This window comes from Ricinus communis, chromosome 5, assembly GCF_019578655.1.
Source record: "Ricinus communis isolate WT05 ecotype wild-type chromosome 5, ASM1957865v1, whole genome shotgun sequence".
NCBI classification, from domain to species: Eukaryota; Viridiplantae; Streptophyta; class Magnoliopsida; order Malpighiales; family Euphorbiaceae; genus Ricinus; species Ricinus communis.
This window is the reverse complement of record NC_063260.1, coordinates 22,650,077-22,667,551: the sequence shown is the minus strand read 5'-3', so window position 1 is coordinate 22,667,551 and position 17,475 is coordinate 22,650,077. Positions and strand designations below refer to the sequence as shown.

Here is a 17,475-nt window from a genome sequence, read left to right as displayed (position 1 = left end):
AATTTAATTTGGCTTTTCAAATATGAAGAGTTAAACTAACTATTTATTTTATATTTAATGAATAATAAATCTATTGTATTCATTTTAAGAGATTACTCTTTAAAATAAAATAAAAAATTAACTGAGAAAACATATTAAAAATACTCTTATTAAAAAATTTAAAAAGAAAGATGAAAAAAGTACCAAACGATAGAGAGGTTGTTTGTCAAAATTAATTTAGCAGTCATTTTTGGAGGTTTATTTTGTTTTTATCAATCACTTATATCAAAAAGTTTCAGTATTCCCTCTATAGAAAATTACTTGTTACAGTATAATTTGGCTCTTGCTGCTATTCCCTTTAATCGCTGTATCACATCCATGACTTAGAATGTCTTTTTAAATCTTTCAGTTACAAATAAATGTTCATTACAGCAAGAGGATAACCGTTACGTGAATTGAGAATCTGAGTTTTGTATACATAAGGATAAGGCCTTATATCAGTTCCATGGAACAAATTACACTCACAAAGCATCAAGAGTTAAAAATGTGTATATATAATCCCACTAACAGCTATAGGCAAATTTTGAAGCATTTCGCATTTTATGGAAATTTAATATATTTTCAAGAAGAATGAATCGTGTATATATAACAATTCTTTCAGGAGAGACTGATTCAGGCTAGAGGAAAGAGCATGATGATTTCTGTTTGCGTGGCTTCTTCTTTGGCTTTGGTGGTCGTAAAGCTACTTTTATTGCAGAATCAAACACGGTCTTCACATTCTGAAGAAAGAAATATTATTAGGTTAAACTATTATTGAATCTGAATATAATATCAGGGTTTTTCTTTATACATCGGAAATATTTGAAAGAAAATGGACCTGATCCTGAATTTTTGGTACTAGTGGACAAGTAGACCAATGCAAATTTGAGTACATACATACATATTTATATACACAAATAGGCCTACCTGCTGAGTTTTGGAACTGCACTCTATGTAAGTGATGGCGCCGATGATTTTCCTCAGTTCCTCACCCTGCTCATCAATATCAATGCGTTAAGTTAATTGAATTTCTCGTGGTTCAATTACAAGTATGTCAATGTGTTTTACACGCAGTGGATACATACTTGAGCTGTTGTTATGGGTGTTGCTCCAGGATGATCAATCAAGTATTGCTTGTCTTGTCTCAAATCTGCACTTGAAGTATTGAATATAACATGTTTATCTATTAAATTGACACCAATCGCACATCAAGAATTTAATAGCTGAAAATTTGAAAAGCTAGCTTGTAATATATCTCTGAAGAATCAAACTGTTTTCTTACCAAGCTTAGTTCCTACAAGCACAATTGGCACATTTGGAGCATAATGTTTGAGCTCAGGGATCCACTGTTTAAAGTGATTAAAGAAAAGGTAAATAATATATTGCAAGTTAAAGAGAAGAAAAAAGAAAAGAAAGAGAATTGACAAGAAATGGAAAGACCTTTTTGTAAACGTTCTCATAACTGGCCTTGCTAATGAGAGAAAAAGCCAACAAGAATACATCAGCTCCTCTGTAACTCAGTGGCCTCAGCCTGTTATAATCTTCCTGCCCTGCATCGCACAGAACCAAAGTTTACTTGCATAAATCCCTACACTGTCCTGCCTGATTCAATACCCTCAGAATTCAGAAAGGTGTGTAAATTTTCATTCTTTTCTTTTCGTTATATCTGATACTAAAATTCATTGATAGTAACAAGAAAAATATATAATTAAGTGATAAAGATACCCAGATGAGATGAACTCACCAGCCGTGTCCCATAATCCAAGATTCACTGTACTACCATCTACCACCACATTAGCACTAAAATTGTCAAATACTGTGGGAACATAATCCTATAAATGAAGAAAAAGAATTGTAATCTATTAATTTCTTAATTATCACCATGCTAATTCACAGTACATTGATGAAATTAATGTTCTTGGATCATTAAGGGAAAAAAGAAAAGAAAAAAGGGAGAGAGAGGATCATGTCATACCGTAGGAAAAGTATTGCTAGTGTAAGAAATGAGCATGCAAGTCTTTCCTACAGCCCCATCCCCTACAGTGACGCACTTAATAAATCTTGCTGTACTCATTTTAATATCTAGGCTCTTAAACCAATGCTTGTAATCTTTATATACACATGTATAATGTTTTTTTCTCTCTGCTTATACATATAATAAGAACAGAGAAGTAGTTTTGAAGTATGAGAAGGAAAAGGAAGGGGAAGATGCTGGCCTCTAACAACCCACAATTGCCTAAAATCAGTACCCACTATAGCTTTTGTAATTCATCAACCATAAAATGATTGTATTTTTTTTCTTTACTTTAAGTGAAAGACCAGAGCAAGAAGGTGGAAACAAATTAAGTAGGTTTGGTGCTGGTTGTTAGTTGGGTTTGTTTAAGTGTTGAAGAAGGGACTGAATGATTAATGAGAAGGAAAGAATTGCTTAATTAACTAATGCAAGGAAGAATGATGATGTGATGGAAGTTTAAGGGAAGAAAATGCAATTTTCACAAAGAAAAGTCAAAAAAGAAAAAGCAGAGAAAGGTTGGATGTCTTTGAATTGTGGCTGTCTCTATCATTATCATCAGTTAGTTCTCTGCTTATGTGGGCTGACCTCAAATTTGCTAAGCTTGGTCCCATTGTTGTTCAATTGCTCCAGTTCCAGTCTTACTAACAAGAGAGAGAGCACGACGGCAACTGGTAAGGCAGCAAGAATTTTCAAATTCCTGCGTCTGATATAATTCAATGAATTTCATAAATTTTTATGACATTTATTTGAAATTTAAATGTAAATAAAAAGATTTGACGTATTTGACATATGGGCATAATTCTCACATATAGATATACAAATTTCTTAATATATAGATAAATGATGATAGTAAGTTTTATACTTGTTGTAGTTTTAATATTGACTTGTACAAATATAATTATTAATTAATAAGATGCTTTCATAATTATATTATTTTTAATTTTTAAAATAGCATACTCTATTAATTTATAAATATAACTAATAATATTTAAAATGAAAATTGAGGGAATTCTAAATGTACGGTACTCTATTAGAAAAGGTTATAGAAATAAAAATTAAAATAATAATACTCAACTAATCATTTACACAACTGTTATTATATTTTAATAGTAATTTATAAATAAAATCTAAAATATTAATATTTATTTAATATTTTAGAAAACAGTAAATAAAATATTTTTAAATATCTTTCTTAATCTTTTAGTATTTTAATTCTGTTAATATAAAATAAATTTAATATATTTATTAAATAATTTAGTATTATACAAATTAATACTATATATATATCTTTTAAAATTAGAAATTATTATATGAATAAAAATTTAATTTACTAAGAAATATAATATTCAAAATATTATGTTTAAAAACTATAATTGTTTTATGAATAGACTAATATATTTTTAAAAAAGTTTATAACATAGTAACGTGTCTTCTCATGATTATTTTATTTATAATATTAAAAAAATATTAATTAATATATTAATTAACAAATTATTTTTTCATTATACAGTAATTTTAGTTCTAAAAAAGAGCATATATTTATTATTAAAACTATTTATTAAAAAAGATCTCCTCCACCGCATAAAAATGACAAAATTACTCTTAAGGACAACATCAACATTCAGAGATGGCATACTGATATTTAACAAGTGAAACACATTAATTATTCGCTCTTAGGTTCGGGGGTAAGAGGCAGACAAGGAAAAAATCATTTACTCTTAAAGCCAAAGAGTGATTATATATAGTAAAGTCTCTATGTAGTTATACATTCGGTATGTATGAAAAGATTACAATTTAATTAATATAAAATGATAAAAATCAGAGATAAACTATATAAATATTATATTATATTATATTATATATATAAAGTTAATAAAATAAAATAATATTACAAAAGACAATAACAAATAATATATTTTTAAAATATATTATATATACAAATATTACTATATACTCGAGAGAGAAGGACTTCAAAATTTAGGAAGGGAGATTCGCGGTCCTGGTGGGCAATAGCTCGCATTTTATGAGATCAAGTCAAACTATAAAAAAATATTATTTAAATTAATATTATGATTTTTTAATCACCACTCTATAAGATTTTTACTATATATATATTGCCTATGTCACTATGCAGTTCACAAAAAAAAATTCCAATCCAGACCTGATGTGGACTGTACTTGTCAGGAGTTTCAGAAAGTATCAGTAATTCAAACCAATTATCAAATAGATATTAGGAATTCCAAAAGCACTGAAGAATTACCAAGTTTGTTGGCATAATTACTAGGATTGGAACAACTACTAACTCCTGAAACTATCAGTAATTCAAACAAATTATCAAATATATTGATATATGAAGTTATTAGGAGTTCCAAAAACATTGAATAATTACCAAATACGCTGGCATTGGAAAACTACTAACTCTTTTCCAACAACTATGTCAACCGTTCACTAAAATTGATAGCCAAAGCATAGGTGACATTTGGTAAAACTCAAAGTTCACGCTGAAAAATTAAACACCAAATTTTAAGTGTTGAATATATTAAATACTGAAATTTTAATAACTGAAATCTAATTAATACATCTAATAACTGTTAGACATTACAAAAATTTAAGTTAGAGATTTAATAATTCTTGATTAGACATTACAAAAATTTCAAGGATCATATAAGTATATTCGGCAGAAATATTAAGTTAAATATTTTCACTTAAAACTATAAGAAATGCTTAAATTATTTAAAACTTTTAAGTTGGCCAATAATAAGATAAGTTATCAAATGCCAACTGGGAGCCCTTCGTCACCGAGAAAATGTTTTAAAGTCGTAGAGTGGGAAGGTCTGGGCCCGCCCCCCTTATGGGCAGTTTGCTTTGGGAGCGAACACATAGGAGTAATAGCCCATCATACGCCACAAGATACCTAACACCAACACCAAAAATTGTCATAAACCCCACCACATGTCTCAAAACCCATGTATTTGTTGGGCCCCACATGTGAGCCTGCAAAGTTTCTACAAACAATTATTTAAGAAAAGATCACTCCTTAACCTATGAGAATCTATTAATTTCTGAATTTTAAATTTCTTTTGACATGTATATTTAATTTCTGACACATAAAATTTTATTTTAATATATGTATTACTTTTAACACATGAAATTGAAATTTATGTATAATTTTATAAACTTTTCTATTATTTTGTTGATTAATAAATTACATTCCTAATTAAACACCGACTCTAATTTTAAAAAATAGAAGATTAATTATATTTTCATACTATATTAACTAATAAATAATTTTTCAATGAATTAATAGTACTAATTTTATCTTTAAAAATGGTAGTCATTAATTATATTTTAAATAGTTTCCTAATTAGATAATTATATTAAATTTATCCTAAAAAATAACAATATTAATTATATTTTAATATTATATTAACTAATAAATTATTTTTATATGTAAATAATAATTCTAATATAAAAATAACATTTCAATTATAAACTTTGAGAAAGAAGGACCTTATATTTTTATTAGTAAAAGGGCGTTAACCTATCTATAGTAAGGGGCTTTTTTTTTTCTTGCTGTTAGCGCTTTAGTTTTCTTTTCAATAAGGATGTTTAGGTTTTACTAATAGAAAATAGAATAGATAGGGCTTTTCTCGATTGTTTAGTATTGCTTTGTTTCACCGTCCGTTTAATAATATATTTAATAATAAATTAAATTTTTTAAATTATATTATTAAATATTTAATTATATAACAAAATTTTTGTTTTAGAAAAATAATAATATTATTGTAAAATTTTTATTTTAATATATGTCCTATTTTAACACATAAGATTCAAATTTATGTTTAATTTTAAAAATTTTCAATTAATTTATTAATTAATAATTATATTGTTATTAAACACGTTAACTAATTTTAAAAATAGCATATTTATTATATCTAAATATTATATTAATTAATTAATAATTTTTTTGATTAAATAATAATACTAATTCTATCTTAAAAATGGCATATTTACTTTATCTAGATATTATATTAATTAATTAGTAATTTCTTAATTAAATAATAATGCAAATTCTATCTAATTATATTAATTAATTAATTAGATAAATTTTTGATAAAAACCCATCTATCAGTATTTTTAGCCACATATCGCTCCATATGATGATAGAATTTGGGAAAACACACAATCCACACTCAACATCCAACTAATCAGAATTCATGAGGGATATAGTAATCAAGATAAAGATCTAAGGAAGGCCATTTTTCAATCTGAGCACAAATATATTTCCACAAACTTCAAGAATAGCAAAGAATAAGAACTAAGAGCAATTTCCTTCTTCTCTTTTCAATCTTTAGCCCATATCCTGAAGAGACATGGACACAAGAAGGCAGTAGCGAAATCTCCACTTTCACGTTTCGTTTGACCAGATAAAATAGATTCAATATATCAAGCAATCTGGTACGTGGGATTATTCCCCCAACTAACGAACAGTCTAGGAGGAATTGTTGCATACGAAATTAAGCACAATTTTGCAAAGAAACAGCCCATTATTATTTGATTGAATGGACCAGGTGGATGATCGAACAAAATCATCTGAGTGAGAATAAAATCTTACACCACAATCTCGGATGAGCATTACATAACTAATTGCTGAGTTAAGATATGAATAATCAGAGGAATGCAAAAGACTCCTGGAAAGAAAGGAAGCGAATGTTTGGTCTTAATCTAGTTCACAATGAAAAATTATCAAAAATCCGTTTGAAATCAGAGTACACGTCCAGGTTTTATACAGTCGTTCAATTTATTTCTAGTCAAAGTGCTAAAACTGAGATATGCACAAGAGAGAAGCAGAATGAGACAAATCCAAATTCATCCATAATATCTTCCCTATAATACCATCAAAGAATCTGATATCATATGTCTAAAACTCTCCTCAACCAGACCATCCAAAATAGTAGAACATCCTTCCAAGCCTCACTCTTACAGACTGAATTACAGTCCTACCACCACAAACAACCAGAAACACTCCCAAACATACTAGTTCCAAAATTGTAGAGGAAGGAAAACTTGTTGCTAAGCAAGCTGGTGGAATCCTAAAAAAGGACAAGATCAATATTCAGAATCCATCACTATTTGAAACCGATTGTCCAAGTCATTATCAAAGACCTACTATCTAAATGTTAGCACCCATATATCGATAAGCTAGTAGAATAGTAGAAAGAAACACGGCCGATACTAGGGGAAATTTCCACTCATAAACTGTAAAATTGTCCAGTAAGGTATCGGACAACCCATTTTCAATCTTAGAACACATCTCAGTCGCTGATGGAATGCTGGGCAATTCCCAATACTTGGAAACATTGTCACACAAGCTAATCCAATTCCGAGAAATCACACGGCCAATGCTCAATCCACAACTACTAGAGGGACATTAAAGAAAACCGAAATTTTAATCTCTTGAGAATTCTACTTTTTCAGCCACACAAGCAAACCCCTCATGATCCATCATTATGAAGGAGTCTAATTAAAAACTTTGAGATTCAAGAATTTCAAGTCATAGAATCAAGAAATATAGAGCGAGATATGAAATAGGGATTACTCATTTTTTAACAACACGAGCAACCTTTCAAACCCACATAATCAGGCAGTGTAACAATAAAGATTAAAGACCCAGTTTTTCAATACTTCTAGCCAGGATGCAAGAGGCATAAAATCAAGAAAACCTTCTCAATATTTTTTGACAGGATTCAGGAGACATACAATCGAAAAATAAGATTGAGAAATATACGACGGATCATCACAAACTGATTTTAAAGTTAAAATGTACGACGGGTCATCAGAAGACTGATTTTAAAGTTTAAGCACAAGCAACGCATTTTCCGAATGTTTTAACCACATGCTGCTTCAGATGCAGACAGAATTCTGGAAAAACAAACAATAGGCGTAATACTAAAATGGAAAGCCAATTTCAATCTTATTGCAAATATATCTCTGCATCAACTGTTTTAACCACATGTTGCTCCTTATGCAGATTGAATTCTGGAAAGGCACACAATCCACACACTAAAAATCCACCATAATAAGTATTCAAGAGATATAATATTCAATCGAAAAGCCACTTTAAATATTAAACACAAATAGTCAATTCTGAAAGAACTTATTGTCAACCTCTTTCTGATATGAATCTATCTTATTCAGAAGTGATATGAATCTATCTGTTTTTTCCTCTTTCGCTATCTTTCTTCTCAGGAAGCGCAGAAAGTCCATTCGGAATTTTTGAAATAGGCATAAGTAGATTCAGAACCAGTTGTTCAGAACTTGCATCAGTATTTCAATTTCAATTCAAACATGGATTTTTTGTTTTATGAATGAATTAGTTTCATCATAGATCAATTGGTATTGATGCAACTATACTGAATCAAAAAATCATTTTTCAATTTTTGGCGCAAATATATCTTCGCAAAATCATGAGTTAAATCACACATTGTAAAGGATAAGATGCAAGAAATCCTTGGAAACATTGTCACACAGACTAATCAAATGCCGAGAAATTACAGTAAAAAAATTCTCAAAATCCACAACTACTATGGAGACATCAAAGAGAACCTAAATTTTAATCTCTCACGCATTTTACTTTTTCAGCCACACAAGCAACCCCTCATGATCCAACGAGTGTAATGAAAAACTTTAGATGAGATTCAAGAATATCAAGTCAAAAAATCAAGAAATATAGAGTGATATAGAATTTTCCGAATGTTATAGCTACAAGCAACTCATTTTCCGAATGTTTTAGCCACATGTATCTCCAGATGCAGATAGAATTCTGGAAAGGCACACCATCCACACACTAAGAATCTGACCAAATCAGGATTCCAGAGGCGTATTACTAAATTGAAAGCCAATTTCAATCTTAGTGCAAATATATCTCTGCATCAACTGTTTTAGCCACATGTTGCTCCTTATGCAGATTGAATTCTGGAAAGGCGCACAATCCGCACACTAAAAATCCAGCATAAGGATTCAAGAGACATAATATTGAATCAAAAAGCCACTTTTAAATATTAGAGCAACTATATCTCCACTTCAAATGTTTTAGCCACATGTTGCTCCACATGCAAATAGAATTCTGGAAAGGCACACAATCCACAGACTAAGAATCTAACATAATAAGAGTTCAATAAGCATAACACGCGCAAATATTTGTTTGCAAAATCATGAGTTAAATAACACATTGTAGAGAATAAGATGCAAGAAATCCTTGGAAACATTGTCACACAAGCTAATCAAATCCCGAGAAATCACACGGCCAATACTCAAAATCCACAACTAATAGAGGGACATCAAAGAAAACAGAAATTTTAATCTCTTACGAATATTACTGTTTCAGCCACACAAGCAACCCTCGTGATCCAACATTATCAATGAGCGTACGAAAAACTTTAAATGAGATTCAAGAATTTCAAGTCATAAAATCACAAAATATAGACAGAGTTCTGAGAATAGAGATTATTCAATCTTTTTTAGCAACACGAGCAACCTTTCAAACCCACGTCAGGAAGTGTAACAATAAAGATTGAAAACCAGTTTTTCCAATATCTCTAGAGAGGATGCAAGAGGCATAAAATCAAGATAACCTTCTCAATATTTTTCGACAAGATTGAGGAGACAAAAGATCAAGAAGTAACATTGAGAAATGTACAACGGGTCATCAGAAAACTGATTTTCAAGTTAGAATGTACAACGGGTCATCAGAAAACTGATTTTAATGTTTTAGCCACACAAGCAACTCATTTTCTGAATGTTTTAGCCACATGTTGCTCCAGATGCAGATAGAATTCTGGAAAGTCCACTCACTGAGAATCCAGCAAATCAGGATTCCAGAGGCGTAATACTAAATTGAAAAGCCAATTTCAACCTTAGTGCAAATATATCTCTACATCAACTGTTTTAGCCACATGTTGCTCCTTATGCAGATAGAATTCTGAAAGGCACGCGATCCGTACACTAAAAATCCAGCATAATAAGGATTCAAGAGACATAATATTGAATCGAAAAGCCACTTTTAAATATTAGAGCAACTATATCTCCACTCTAAACGTTTTAGCCACATGTTGCTCCACATGCAAATAGAATTCTGGAAAGGCACACAACCTAGAGACTAAGAATCCAACATAATTAAAATTTAATAAAGCATAATACTCGATCAAATAAGTCATTTTTCAATTTTTAGTGCAAATATATCTTTACAAAATCATGAGTTAAATAACACATTGTAGAAAATAAGATGCAAGAAATCCTTAGTATTTTCTCCCAATCTTTACCTCATATACTAATGAGACAGGAAGAGGGCCCTGCGAAGAAAACAGCTGAATCTTTGTCTAGTTCTAGTTAATAAGGAAGACTAATGAAATCAAAAGACAACGTAAAACAAAGTTTAAAGATTGCTCAACATGTTGTCAAGTTGATAAATCATCCAACACAAAAAGCAACAAATTCAAAGATCAGACCAGTTCTTAAAACATGATCAATCATCAGACCAATACTTCCACTAACAAAACCCTAACTTTCATCAATTGATACAATTAAATCTGACAAAGTTATCAAGCAACTTGCAAACCTGAATATTCTGGTGATTCAGATACTACTACAACAAAATAGCCAACCAGAGAGAATTAAAAGACTAGATATGAACACATATTATACCCACAGAACCGCCAAAATACCAAATTAAACCAACTCTTCTCTCAGACCAACAAGCTGATCTACGCAAAACCCATACGCGCGAATCAAAATCACTGAAAACTGAAAAGCGCACTTGGCAAAGCAAAGGAAGAACCCAAGCCTAAATCCCAAGGAAATAAAGTTATGCAATGATTAATCACCGAACTATTTCAAGAAGCAATTGGATGTGGAGGAGATGGGAGGCTGAGATTATATAGTTAACGATGAAAGGAAGGGTATTATTCTTTTCAAATGACAAAGCCGGTTAATTGTGGATCTAAGGCGGTGGACACACAGCTTCACTTTTACAGGTTTTAAGTTATTGCCTGTTCATTACAGTTGGTCGGTTAGATAATTTTTAAAAAATGACAGAATAAAAAAGTTCAATGGATAGAGATGGAAATAAACTAGCTAAATCTCCTGCTATGAATATATCATAACAAATAAGAAAACATGCATATGGATAACTTTATCTAACAGTCTAGAACATGATTACGTAGTAAAAATAGCAACAATGATTATAAAATTACAAATAATAATAATATCACAGTAACAATACTAAAGTTCTATTAGAATTTTGATAAAAAAATTAGTTTCAGACAATTTCAGTTTTTGTTAAAAAATCTAAAGATGAAATTGTAATTTTATTTATCAATTTGATGCTTTACTTGCATTGACTTTGGGCAAAAAGAAAATAATAGTTAGTTTTCTAAAAATATAAAAGCAATTTAATATAATAAAATAAATACATGAGCAATTTGTATATTAAGAGTAATTTTTTTTTCTTTTAATGTACTCTTTATTGGATTAGATGCACCTCAACTCCAAAAGCTGTATTTATCCATCCAACTGAAAACTCAACCAATCTCGGTCTAGGTGTATAACTTAACTGAAAGTCAAATAGCTACGCAAGTTGAAAACCTCGTCATAACCAAGTTAGCAATTGAAAAAAAAAAAAAAATTTTGCCCAGGAAAACCTATTCTCAGATCACAGCAAACACATCCCCACGAGCTGGAGGATTCCTACACAAGCACACAACACCAATACTTGGAATTTGGTAGAGAAAGATATATTTTTCAGTCTTAGCTCATATATTTCCACGAGCAGACACAATCCTGAAAACTCACAACTAATACTCAGAAAATCTCCCGCTGCCAAAATCAACTAAATCACATAATTGTACAGTACAATCTATGGAAACATACTTTTCAATCTTAGCGCATGTATTGCTCCAATAGAACCCTGAAAGATCACACAACCAATACTCAATACACAAAACAATGAGAAAATATGAAATCATTAAGAAAATAACATTATCTGGAAGCATAATCACAATTTCGGAGTGCAAATTGGTAGCCATATGTTACTCTACATGCTGATATTCAAAATCCACCACAATCAAGAAGCATAATGTTAAAAATTCTGGAGAAAAACATTTTTTTATTTTGTCACACAACAGTACTATAAGAATCCAACATTATTTATGATGAGCCTTAAATCACTAACTGCTGAGTGGTGCTTTATTAGTCCTACATCGTATCTTTTTCAGAAGAATGAAGAAGACTCCTGGAAAGAAAGGAACCAAATCTCCAGTTCCAGTCTAGTTCACAGACAAACATTGCAAAGAACCAACTAATTAGCAAGTTCAAGTCAATGTTTTCCACAGTTCTTCATTGTACTGCTAGTTAACCCACAAGAGAAGCAAAATGAAACAAATTCAAATTCGTCACCACTAAGACCTAGCACACATCAAAGAAAATAAGAAGAATCAGTTCTTCTTTCGCTATCACATTCCAATTAATAATTGACCAATATGAAAACCCCAACTTCCCTCAGTAAAACCATTCAAAATAATAGAACATACTTTCAAGCCTCAGATCTTCAAATTGGAGTTGAATCCTACAAGACTACCACCATAAGACACCCAGAGATCATTCTGATAATGCTCCTTTTAGTTAATTCTAACAAATCAATAGCTCTAGAACTTCAATCCTCTAACCTGGGAAGAAATGAAACACAAAACAGAACAACATCAGACCAATTCTTCCACTGTATCAAGAAGCCAGTCAAAATTCCGACCTGAAATCAATATTGCATAAATATCAAATTGAATTGCACGGACATCATAAAATACAACACTCAAGAAAAAAAAAAAACCGATGTTATGAGATATTTTGAAGTTAAGAATTTGTGGACTGTGAACTAAGAAAAACCACTTTCAATCTCAGCGCAAATGCATCTCCACATACTGATGAGTTAAATTAAAACTTGCATCCTTTCTTTTCTCCACCTTCAGCCCATATACTGATGAGACAGAAACAGAATCTCGGGAAGCAAGCAATCAAATCTCCAGTTTGAGTTATAGTTCATAAGAATTATCAACAAATCAATTAATTAAAAAAACAAGATAAACCAAAGACTAATAGAATCAATTATTCAATATATTGTCAACCTGATAACCAAACCAAAACATCAAAGGGAAGAAGAAGCAATTTTGAAGATCCTAAATCACAATCTCTGCCCCAGAATAATAAGCAGTCTGTTGCTAACTTTGCAATGGATAATAGGGACAGCCTATCTATCTATCGCTAAATCTAGCGAGAGACAAATAACCCATTGCCAAGTTTAATGACAGATCTGTCGCCTAAAGAATCACCTGTCGATAGTTTTAATTTTTTAGAAGAAAAAAAAAGGTTACCTGTCGCAATTCTGTAGCTAAATTACTAGAATTCTCTTTACAAATAAATATTTTCACTTACAGAGCATGAGCAGAGAAAGAAAGAAACTGTAAATCAGTTAACAATTCAAGAATATCTTAACCACCAAAAAAAATCATAAACAAGAATTGGAAACAAAGAATTAAAACACACGCTCCATGAGAATATGGAAACAAGCTTCATACCCCAGTCTCAGGAACATCATTTGATATCTATAAAACAAATTCCTCACTTCACATGCCTTATTTACCCGTTTGTTCCCAAAAGTTTTTTTGCTTGTTCAACTCCGATGAATCAGCCCTAATAACGTTAAGAAAAACAAAAAAGAGAGAAAATTACATTCTGCTTTTTTTCCTTGTCATCTCTTTCCCTGAATCCAATCCAAACAGCTAAGATTACCAAGTTATCATCATAGAAATCACTCAAGAAATAAATCAAAAACCCTAGAACTGATAAATTACCGGCAAAGATCTAAAACCTTAATATGACAGCCTGCATGAAAAATGTACTGAATAAGTTGTATATATGCATATTTAATATAATAGTGAAGTGAAAACAAACCAGATCAAAATTCCAAACCAATAAAAACACAAAAAGAAATGGAGAAAACATTTTAACACCTAAGGAGAAAAGACGTGCCTAACAATAAAAGAAACAGCAAATGGAGTAAAGCATGTAACCAATAGCTTTAACCACTTAACAGCAAGTAACTAATAGAAATCAGAAACAGATTTAGGAAAAAAGAATCACATGAAACAGCAAAAAGAACGACGACTTGGCTGTTGGTGTTTTCCCTTTTCTTAGTGAAGATCGAGCAAATATCTAAAAAAGAATAGAATGGTGTCAAAAATATTAGAGAGAAATTGAGATTTAGAGTGTATAAGATAAAAACACAAAAAAAAAATGTATAAATTAAAAAAAATATATATATATAACATCAAATTACCTGAAAGGCAGAAATGGGTATTGGGTAGGGTTGTGAACAGCTGTGAAATGTAAGGGTTGTAGGTATTGTGATTTTATTACCAATTCACGGGACTGGGCACTAGTTCGATCAGCTTAATTAAGTTAATCAAGTGCAAAATTATGTAAGAACAACGACAGTTATAGAACTAGAACAAAAGAAATTCCAAATTTAATCAAATTCAGCAGTTCTAGAGACACCAGTGAAGGCATTTCAACGACGAGCAATTGCTATAATCATATAAAATTTTTGAAGGAAATATTGTAGCAATTTATACCAACAATATCGCAATCTTATGTCATGAAAATCCCAATCGGTAGTTTCTGATAACATTCAATCCAACAGAAGAATACAACAAAACCCCAAACAAAATCTTTTTAATTTAGGAATAACTTAAACCTAGAGAACTATACCCAATACTTTCTAGTTGATTCTAGATAAAATCCATCTATAGCACAACTTATGCCAACTATCTTTTAATTAGATTTCACTACAATAAGGCCATGACAGTTTTTTAGTATAATTTAATGAGAGTATCAATATAATCGAATATGTGCTTCTAACGACCTCGGTATTAACAAACAAAACCACTAAAGTCTGGTTTAAGCTTTATGATTAGAAATAGTTGTTGAGTGACTAGTCTACATATAAAATTAACCTAACATGGTAACATGGAACATACTGATTTTAGTTAAAATTGTAGTATAATGACTTCAACAGCAATAGATGGTGATGCAGTTTTTTTTAATCAATGGCTCCTGCAGAATCTAACAAAATGAAACTAGATTAGCAACACAGTTTAAGCAATTAGTAATACAATATTAGTGCCATTCTTTTACACCTTATATTCTGTCATCTCACACCATTCTGAACTCTAAATGTTGAATACTCACTCTAGATGTACTACACAAACCTCGACCAAGACTATGCAGCCACATTTATCAAAACAAGAACACAAACAAACGAGATACTTCTTCCGTTGCACAATCCTAGGTCCTAGAATTGATGTTCAGCCTATCATAGAACCCACAGAAATCCTCTAAAAAATCATTCGCACAACCTTAAGAACAACTAGATCCACATCAGTGTAAAGCTGAAATCCCAAAAGTTCTCTGAACAAATAAAACAAAGCCGACAAAACACACATGACAGGAGCTGTCAAACCTGAAAGTTACTTAGATGAACTCCTATTTTTCCATGACCTTTTTCTCTATCATTTTACCTTATATCCTATCATTACATGTTTCATAATCCGTCTCAATTATACATATTTAATCCAATTAAATCCAATAGTGTATACTCTAATATTGGTAAGCTAATTGAAAATATTAGAAATTAACAACTCAAAAAAATTGACATCACCAACTAGAAAGCCTTGAATTAGAAACTACCTGTAACCCCAAGAAACCTTAGGAGCTCTCTATTTGATTACAAGTTTGCCGCTACAAATTACACAATCAGAATTTGAAGCACTTATAAAGAGACAAATCGGACCTTTGAAAGCTCAGATTGTTGCTCAAATTGTGTGGTTGAAATTTACTCCAACTTTGCTTAGATTCCAACTTTGCTTAGATTGGGGACTCGGTGCTATCAATTGACCGCAAGCAAAAATCCAAATAAAAACCAACAAATTAGTGTTGCGAAAGGGTAAAAGAAAAGATACTGTAAACTAAATGCGGTTTCTCTGAAAATCAGATACAAAGATTAGAAAAGCTGATAAGCGGGAAAGATATGTGAAATTAAAAGCCAAAGGTAGAGAAGTTACACCAAGTTAGAAGAAGGTAACATAAGGTAAAAGAACGAAAGATGAAGGAAGAGATAAGAAAAATGGGTTAGAAAAGAAAGCATACAAACGAACGATTCTCCCTTTTTCGTGTGTGTTAACGACATGCACTGCTTCCCCAAATTCCTTATTAATCTCCATTTTCATGTTCATGTTCTAAATATTGTAATAGCCCCTCAGGTTCTGCTGTTAGCTTCTCCAGAGAAGATACTTCAAACCCTAAAACTCACCATGAAGGAACATCAGTTGGCAAGTCACATTTTTTATCCAAAAGTCATGTTTGTTAACCGGCCATAGGCCCTTCATTTTGTAAGATAAAGAAATGCTAATGTGATCTTATTCCAAGACTGGGAAATAACACCGATCTGTGTTTTATACATATACAGACTTGTATAATGCTTACCCAGTTATCCACCAACAAAAGATAATTAGTGTTCCATTGGCATAATCAATCGATAATAGTGGACGCAGACACTCTTGATTAAAGCTAGAGATTCATGTTTATATGCATAACCATACCAAATTCTGATTAATTTAGATTGGTAAGAAAAGAAAGGATGTGCTCTATCATAGTACTGAAAACTGCGCTTACCACTCCATACGAAAAACTTCAAATAGTATTGAAGCAGAGAACACCATTCACCCTCTCGTCCCTTGCCCACTTGAAACTCTCCAGTCCCATGTTATATCAAAATTTCATTGAAACAAAGCATTAACCTCTATCTACCCTGCATAATATGCAAAAACGATTTTGGTTCTTCAAAATTGGGAACCAGTACTGCATAATACAGTTTGGTGGATCATCAAAAATTAATTGAAAACAGCATGAAAATTCGTAGAAAACCAATAAAATAGATTAAGATCTTGACTACACGGGACTCGGTTTTCACTTGGTACACCCTGAAGTTTGATCGAATTGACTCGTCAAGGCCCCAATTCCACCATATGCATTCGTTCCAAGTTCAGAAATAGCAGCTCCACCTAAGAGCATTCTTACCATTTTAAAATTAGCGAACAACAAAGATATTCTTAACTGTACTTTTTTGTTGGTAAGCATAGGCACCAAGTTGGATAAAGCATCTGATCAATGTCATTTTCTGGAAATTCAGATTGCTAAGCATAGGCACCAAGTTGGATAAAGCATAGCTTGACATCTAATTATCAGATTACTTCTCTTCTGTTTTCGGAAGGAAAGAATAATTCTGAAAAGAGTTTGCTTTTCCCAACAACAATATTCAACTCTACAAACCCAACTCC

At 31.2% G+C, this 17,475-nt stretch overlaps 1 protein-coding gene and 1 long non-coding RNA gene across 14 annotated transcripts; both read right to left on the bottom strand.

Annotated features, from left to right (window-relative positions):
• Positions 1-430: 430 nt before the first annotated feature.
• LOC8259174 (rac-like GTP-binding protein RAC13) lies at positions 431-2,843 on the bottom strand. Its single transcript, XM_002522468.4, has 7 exons — positions 1,994-2,843; positions 1,763-1,850; positions 1,459-1,568; positions 1,301-1,364; positions 1,104-1,168; positions 946-1,011; positions 431-758 (listed from the first exon to the last, which is right to left on the bottom strand). Exons 1-7 carry the CDS (start codon positions 2,090-2,092, stop codon positions 657-659), a joined length of 594 nt encoding a protein of 197 aa, XP_002522514.1. The 5' UTR covers positions 2,093-2,843; the 3' UTR covers positions 431-656.
• Positions 2,844-8,540: 5,697 nt separating this feature from the next.
• On the bottom strand, positions 8,541-17,417 carry LOC112535373. Of its 13 annotated transcripts, none has more exons than XR_007215883.1 (3): positions 15,930-17,417; positions 14,222-14,293; positions 8,541-13,771 (listed from the first exon to the last, which is right to left on the bottom strand). It is a non-coding gene; the product is annotated as an uncharacterized LOC112535373 (long non-coding RNA). The 13 variants fall into 13 exon arrangements; XR_007215879.1 differs by having other exon boundaries at positions 8,541-14,293; positions 15,930-16,022; positions 16,286-17,417; XR_007215885.1 differs by lacking the exon at positions 14,222-14,293 and having other exon boundaries at positions 15,930-16,022; positions 16,286-17,417.
• Between the last annotated feature and the right edge of the window lie 58 nt (positions 17,418-17,475).